Genomic DNA, 8734 nt, shown 5'->3' on the forward strand with positions numbered 1-8734 from the left:
CAGGCTGACATGGTCACATTTTGCTAAGCCAGTATAATTATGGTTATATAGTTCATGCAATGATTTTGATATGACAATGACACATACAGGAGCGGCAAATACAACATAGTTATTATCTGTAATCAACAGCAGTTACTTTTCAAGATGTCTACAGATATTTATGCCGAGCCAGACATGACAAAGAAGGTGAGAAAGAGAGATAGAGACAGAGGACAGAGAGGGGACCCTGCTGAGGACAGTGTAGAGATGGTGGTGGACATCTACCAGAGTGTGGACGACTTTGTCCCTGGACCACAGGGGGACATGATGGTGAGGGACAACACAGCAGGAAGACAGACTCAGGGTGAGTTTGATCAAGTAGTTGATCGTTGTCAATGTGATTACAATGTTTAAAATGTAAAAAATATATAAAGGGAAGGTCCGCACACTCAGATCTGCGCACAATCAATGTATTTATACAATATATGTATTTATAGCAAGCTACTGATGCCTGAAGAAGGTCAGTAGACCGAAAGCTTGCTAAATAAATACATCGATTGTGCACAGATCTGAGTGTGCGGAGCTTCCCTTTATTTTTTTTCACGTTCCCTTTGTGGCTCCAGCACGATCAGCCGATGAGCGGTGGTTCTTTTGACATTTTTGTCTGAAATGTTTAAAATTAATGCTGGGTCGTTATCGGCGTTAACGCGAGACTCTTATCGCGCGATAAAAAAAATATCGCCGTTAATCTATTCTCAAAGTTGGGTCTAGGAGCTGGGTCTCTGTAACTGCGAGTGTAGCCTTAGCCTGCTTCAAATGGAACCAAAGGACCCTTTTCTAAAAAATAAATGGACTAGACTCCTCCGCGGGGACCCCCCTTATCCGCGGAGACTACCGCGGAGGCGCGGACCCCCGCGGAGGTCGGCGCGGACCCCCGCGGAGGTCCGCGACAGTCTGCGTGGGGGTCCACCGTCCGCGCCTCCGCGGTAGTCTGTGGTCTATGCGGTATAGTAATTTCCTAATTAGCATAATTGCCATAAATTATGCAAAAACGAGGTGATCAGCAAATTGCTGCATGTTTTACTTTTAGTCAACTTTGAAAGCTTCCCACAGACTCTTAGTGTATGTTTATAACTCCAGGAATTATTATCATCTTATAAATAAATCATGCAACCTTTTGTCTAATAATAATTATGTAATAATCACACCAAAACCAGAAATAGCTATATTTCTTTGCTTTAAGTTAATTAATACTCATGATCTTATAGACAGTGTAAGTCTGTTTGCATGCTAGGATATGCAACCTCCTTATTAGTGTAATTTGCATATATATATATATATCCCTCATATAAATCCAGTGAGACGCCTGAGGGCGAGAAGCGACCTCGCACTATAAGGGCTGCATGGCGAGCGCTGGTGCTTTGGAATGGGGGGGATCAGATCAACATATCCACCTGGGTGATGGCAGACTGCTGGGCAAGCGCTGGTGCTTTGGCATGGGGGGGGTGAATATGGAGTGAATTATGTACTGGCCATATATGGAGTGTGTCTTGAGTGTACAGGGTTTGATGAGGTCAGATCAACATATGGAATGTCAGAACAGGTCAGCTCCATATATAGAGATCTAAGGGTGGCAGTGTCTTGAGTGTACAGGGTCTGATGAGGGCCCAGGTTGGGCCGGACCTTAATTTTCGGGCCTGTTGAGAACTCCGTCTAGAGGGGGTGCATACTTAGTTTAGACTAGTCATTGGTAGGGTTGGGATTCGGAACCGGGTCCATTTCAGACCCGGTTCCGACATTGCGGATCCGGAGCCAGTTCCATCGTTTTATTATTAATGGTTCCCCAAACGGTTCTCATCAGTCGTCATTTAGCTCCGCTGTGTCTGTGCATGCATGCATGCAGAGCCAAGTTACTGGGGTGACGTCTACTACTTGACATGAGTGAGTATAGATTCATCTTGTGACTCGTGTAGGCGTATTGATTTTGAGATATTTCCTCAATGTGGACGTGCAACTGGTGCAAGTTTCAACAACCTTTGCAGGAAACTATGGCATCACATTTATTGCACTTTGCGATGAGTGAGTGAGTGGGGCGGATACCACTGTTCTGTGCATTCAGCGAGCGGTCACTGCCGCGGAGCAAGTGTGGTTAACAGAGAGGGAAATGACTCTGAGGCTGACCACGCAAAGTGCAATAAATGCGATGCCATATAGTTTCCTGCAAAGGTTGTTGCAACTTGCACCAGTTGCACCACATCCACATTGAGGAAACATCTCAAAATCAATCAACTATAGAGCCATGAATTAAATAAAAATCAATTTGTCTGCACTTATTTTTACAACTTATAAGCAACTCAACTGCTTTTGATTTGGCTCTAAATTAATCGTGCAACTGTTGAGAGCCTAGCCTTTAGGTGCATATACCTCCATACATTGATTACTTTATAAACAGTTTGCAGAAAAAGCACAGGAACGTAGCCTACAGTTCAATACAAGGTCTGCTTGATACAAGAGGATTTTATAACCCAACAAAGCACTGGCTTGTTTCCATTAGGGTAACTGGGGTCCTTAATATTACATTAATCTGAACATTAAAGACACAACATTTGTCACCACACCAATATCATTATTGCAATGTGTACTGTATATTTAATATACCTAATATACCTCATAATTGTAAAGTGCAAATACAATAATTGAATTTGTGTTTATTAAGTATGGTTAGGTTAGTTATAATATAAGCATAATATTATGTCAGAAAAAAAGGGGGAAAAAATAATATTAGGAACCGTTAAGGGAACCGTTAGGAACCGGAACCGTTAAGAGGGATCCGGTAAGTATCCGGAACCATTAAAATCCTAACAAATCCCAACCCTATTCATTGGTTAGACATGGGTTAAGGTTAGGTTTAGGTGTGCTGCCCCGTGGGAGGTTAGGGTGAGGGTTTGAGATAGGTTGTAGTTGTAGGACTAATGACTGGTCTAACCAATGACTAGTCTAAACCAAGTACTGTCTAAACTAAGTAGTAAGTACTGCACCCGTCTAGAGTTTAAATGGACAGGTATCAGTCAAAAGGGAGACATCAAAGAGGAAGGATGGATGGGGAAGGATCAACATAATGTCCGGAATGTCAGAACAGGTCAGCTCCATATATGGAGATCTAAGGGTTTGAGGTTTGAGGTCAGATGTACAGTTCCTTGCCAATATAAGATCTCCATCCCTGATGATGTCACGTGATGTCACGAGGCATGACCAAACAACTGACGAGAAATGCATAATTTCATAGCCTAGTAAATGCGACCTGTGGTCGCAATAAAGAACAATATGGGAAATTATCACAGAATTATCAGATTGTTTATTCTAATATTTACAGAACGTTTTGAAAACACATTTAATTGAAGGGCCTTCATCTTCGTCGTCGTCAGCGTCAATCCCCAACAGATGTGCCTTGTTTACATTACCACACACCTCTACACATGCACATCTCAGAGCAGTTAAAAATTTGAGATTGACAAGAACAATATGACATGCACTGCAGACACATTTGATCAGTTGGGTAATGGTGGCTGGGGCGTGGGTATCCTGTGTTGTGACTGGCACCAGTTGAGCTCCCTCAGCGTCCCATCCATATTCAGTTGCTGGTGGCATCTGTGGGTTAGGTACGTGCTCCGTCAGAACTGAGCCTTTTTGTAGCTCATAGAGTATATAGCAACTGCAGATACCACCTCCACGCCTGTTTAGGCCTGGCCAACAGGTTAAATTCCCTTGCCAACAAAATGGCCTGTCTGGTCAGCTCCAGAGACGCCATGGAACCCTGGTAAGGCTGAAGTCGTCGTTTTACCAAGTACCTACACTACTGGCTCCAGCGATGATACGTTTTTTGTTCCCCACACCGGTGATGAAATAGATGTCCTTGCACAGCTGATGGTACCGTCGGATTGTAAAAACAAAGACATCAGTGTCAGGGGACTCAATGTAGAGCTGTGTTGCCCTGGGCCCCTAAGTGGTAGGGGCTCGGGGCTTGCCACCCTGGTGTCGGTCAAATACTACATGGATCTCACTATGTTCTTTGGTCTCCCTGTCCAGTGTGGCTATGAAGTGGTCAGGCAGGGGACAACTGTCAAAAAAGATTGAAGCATTTGTTTGCCAGCTGTACAAGCCCGGTACAAATCCTGTGGATGTTGGTGAGCTCAAACAATTAGAAGCAGAGAAGCTGCCACCTACACAAGCAGCATTAAATCAAGCCATTGCCCTCTCACATCATCAGGCAATGGTATGGGATCAGGACCATGTACCTAACCCACAGATGCCACCAGCAACTGAATATGGATGAGACGCATCGCTGAGGGAGCTCAACTGCTGCCAGTCACAACACAGGATACCCACGCCCCAGCCACCATTACCCAACTGATCAAATGTGTCTGCAAGAAATCCCAGTGCATATCACATGACATTATTCTTGTCGATCTCAATTTTTTAACTGCTCTGAGATGTGCATGTGTAGGGCAGATGATTAGAGGTGTGTGGTAAAACAACAAAGGTAATAGTCTAATAGAGCATGCACCTCGTCCTCCACTCTAGCCCAGGTGCTGGACAAATGGCAGTACAAGAGGAAGAAATAGAGTCCGCAACACTGGTATGAAAAACTCGGCTCCACTGGTTTATTGATTCAACATTTCTGTAAATATTAGAATAAACAACGTGATAATTCTGTGACCATTTCTCATATTGTTCGTTATTTTATATGACGATTTCCTTTATTAGCTTAATTTGCATATATATATATATATATATATATATATATATGCAAATTAAGCTAATAAAGGAAATAAGGAAAGGTTGCATATCCTAGTTATGGAAAGAGAATATTTTCTAGACATGCAAACAGACTTACACTGTCCGTAAGATGACATTTATTAATTAACTTAAAGCTAAGAAATATAGCTATTTCTGGTTTTGGTGTGATTGTTACATAATTATTACATAGACAAAGGGTTGCATGATTTATTCATAGGATGATAATTATTCCTGAAGTTGTAAACATACACTTAGAGTCTGTGAGAAGCTTTCAAAGTTCACTAAAAGTAACAAAAATGCCGCAATTTGCTGATTTTCACCTTGTTTTTGCATAGTTTATGCTAATTGGGAAAGGTTGTAGAACTTCAAGATGGTAACAGATGAATTTCTGGACATCACAAACATGGACTTAGACTCTTAGATCACCTTTATAAGTTATCTAGAAGCAAAGTTATTGCCATTTCCTGTTTTTGGCAATTAATTAGCTAATTATGCTAATTAAACATGCTAAACCTGACATAAAAAATTGGAGACATGCGTTTTTGGCATTCTGGTAACTCCAAGAATCAAGATATGCATGTCTCCAAAAATTTACATTCCAAAATCACGGAAATTGATAGGCTCCCCTACTAGTAGCATCAAGATGCCATCATCCATGCATCACAACCAAAACAAACTAGCTTTGACGGTTGCCACATTTCATGACTGAGAGAGAAACAAGCAACCAGGTCTATGAAAATGTTAACAGGCCAGATCAAGTCAGAAAATCCGAAAGTCAGAAATTAAGTTTAAAATTAGCAACTATAGTGTTGACTGTCAAACAACAATGTCCAATGTTGTTTTAGAGCAGTGGTTCTCAAACATTTTCATCTCAAGGACCACCAATATTTTAAAGAAACTTTACAGATAAACAAGTCCAAAGTAGCTTATAATGACTAGACTTGGCAACACTGTGAACAGTTCCACAAGCTCACAATATTAAATATTGTGACGTTTTTAGGCTAGTTGTATTGTTAATATCCATAATTAGGGCACCTGGTCTAATGGGCCACCTGGCCTGAGAAACGTGTTCAAAGGACTTACTTCTGGTCATTATTTAGGTAGCGCACACATTTTGAATGTTTAATCGCGATTAACTCCAGGATTGCAGTGCGATTAATCACGATTAAAACAATTAATCTATGCCCACCACTATTTAAAATGTAAAAAAAAAACTAAATAAATACATGTAGCAATTAACTGTCTGTCCTTCAATAAAAGATTATTCAGATTTGATTCAGAATTTCTTAAAGCACAAAACGTAACAAGTGCATATCCTTCACTATAATGATGACCCCCGGAAATGCTTTGCCCCCCCCCCCCCCCCCCCCCCCCAATACAAACCATTCAGTTGCAAAAAAATAATAATAATAATTTGGGGACCCCCCCCCCAAATAATTTGGCGACCCCCCCTAGGGGTTGCGACCCACGGGTTGAGAACCCCTGATTTAGACAGCTGTTCAGTTATAGTGTAGCAGAGCTTTCAGACTCTAATTCTCTCTATCTCTCTCTCCCTCTCTCTCCCTCTCTCTCTCTCTCTCTCTCTCTCTCTGTTGCTGCACACCTAGCTGTACTTTCTCGTCTTTCTGTTTCAGGACAGCGCTCTAAAACAGGGAGAAGGCCTTTCATAGTTGCTGGGTGTCTGCTGGGGATGCTGTGTCTTATACTCCTGGGTGTGAACATAGCCCAGGCTGTGCACTGTGAGTATTGCATGTCACTAAACTACCACATCACTCACTCAGGGAGTTTGTTGCCTGACATTTTTGTAGATGCGACAAGTATTAAGGCCACCACAGTATTAACTTTTGTTTTTCTTTTTAATTTAAGTGTATTTTTGTGTGTATTAGTGGATGCATCTGAAAAGCATGATGAATAAAGTGGTGTTGACAATTTAATGCACGTAAATAATAACAACGTTTTTTCTTCTTCTCAAATCAAAATTTCCACACAGATGCTTAACCTCATCATGAACAGTAGCAACAACAGTGTTTATCGTCCATTTCTGTCCTTGCAGATCGTTCAGCCAGTAACAGAATGACCAACGACACCCTGGTGCTGACCCTGGATAATAGCCGGCTAAAGTTCCTCAACAGCAACCTGACGCAGGAGAACAACCTGCTAAAGTCTGACAAATGTAAAAACTAGTCAAAACTAACTACAATATTTACCTCTGAGAAGTAGTCGAGTAGAAGTAGGCCTATCACAATATTGAAATATTGTTATATGAAGTAAAAATACCAGAAACGTGTAATTGAGTAAATGTATGGAGTAGAAAACACCATTGATAAAGTATATGAATAGTTCTACCCTCCACTCCACTACATCTCTGACTATACTATTATTATTACAACTATGTGTGTTAGAATTGATTTTCAGTACATTGAAAATCCATCAGTAAATCTCCTGTTTGATGTTTGTAGACAAGTCGTGTCCCATTGGATGGACGAAGTTTGGATGCAGCTGTTACTACAGAACTACTGAAAGGAAAACATGGCAGCAAAGTAGAGACGAATGTCAGAGTCAAGGAGCTGATCTGGTGGTCATTAACAGTAGTGAAGAACAGGTTAGTGTGTGTGTGTGTGTGTGTGTGTGTGTGTGTGTGTGTGTGTGTGTGTGTGTGTGTGTGTGTGTGTGTGTTTGTGTGTATGTGTGTGTGTGTGTGTGTGTGTGTGTGTGTGTGTGTGTGTGCGCGTGCGTGCGTGCGTGCGTGCGTGCGTGCGTGCGTGCGTGCGTGCGTGCGTGCGTGCGTCTACGATTATAGTGAAGAAGTGTATTGAATAAAATTAATGATGATTCAATCATGTACAAATAATCAGGTATTCATCAGAGGATTGTGGTCTTATGGATCATGGATTGGTCTGACCAGGACTGAGGGCAGCTGGACGTGGGTGGATGGAACACCACTGACAACACAGTGAGACATTTGACATGTTTTTTTTCTGTAATTCAGTCAATTTATGTGAGTGACTGAGTGGATGTGGTTAAATAAATACATTGTTTATTGTGCAGGTACTGGGGAAGTGGATGGCCTTATAATGATGAAGACAGGAACTGTGCAGCCAACCCTCACTGGGCTAACCCTGGAATATGGATTAATAGGGGATGTTCAGGTATAGGGTTCTCAATCTGTGAGACTTAAGTGATGTTTGTTTTCACTTCATTGATGAAACTGCAGTTCAGTGTTCTTCTGCTACAGCAGTAATTAGTAGTGAAAATGATAAAAACTAAAAACAACAACATCTTGAAGTACTACATGTTGTACCTATAACCACTTTAACACAAACCACCAACTATGATGCTTCAGCATGTTATTCATTTGGCTTTCACAACTTGAACCCTAGTGACCCTATCCTGGGGACGAACATTATGCGAAAATAGTAGATCTACAAGCCCAAATCGCGTCACAACACGATGCATTGTGAGCTTGTAAACCAGCTATTTTCACAGTGAAGATTCAATGAAGAAGTGGTTCTGGGACCCCTAGGGGTCATTGGTGGTTCCAGAGTGGGTCCCCAGAAAAAATATTTTCTAGTTTGACAATTTTTTGTACATTTTAGAAAAATGTATATGCCTACATTTATAATTTTGACTTAAAAAAAATAGCTTCTCTCCAACATAAAGTATTTTTAGATGGGGGTCAAATACTGTACATATCAATTACATTACATATCAATTTGGGGGTCCTTGACATGAAAATGTTTGATAACCACTGTTCTAGGGGATCTAGTATAGATCCCTGGGTGACCCCAGTCAGAGTAGTTCTATTTTCCATTAAGAGATTTGATGTAGAGGGCAAAGAGGGGATTTGATTGATTGATTGGCACCCCTCAAGCACCCCTACTTGAGGGGTGCTTAGCTGAGGAGGAATGTGTAGAGAAAATCCTGATTGGCGATTACAATACAGACATGCAACGTAAGG

At 41.4% G+C, this 8734-nt stretch overlaps 1 protein-coding gene across 1 annotated transcript; it reads left to right on the forward strand.

The window, feature by feature from the left end:
- Nucleotides 1–7851, forward strand: LOC306941139 (C-type lectin domain family 4 member A-like; the record flags this gene model as incomplete). The annotated part of the gene is made up of 5 exons (XM_079526452.1): nt 1–343; nt 6411–6515; nt 6830–6949; nt 7236–7378; nt 7825–7851. The coding sequence occupies exons 1-5, from the start codon at nt 145–147 to the stop codon at nt 7849–7851; spliced, it is 594 nt and encodes a 197-aa protein (XP_079382578.1). The 5' UTR covers nt 1–144.
- Nucleotides 7852–8734: the final 883 nt, after the last annotated feature.

Source organism: Electrona antarctica (assembly GCF_951216825.1).
Source record: "Electrona antarctica genome assembly, chromosome: 17".
In the NCBI taxonomy this organism is placed as follows: Eukaryota; Metazoa; Chordata; class Actinopteri; order Myctophiformes; family Myctophidae; genus Electrona; species Electrona antarctica.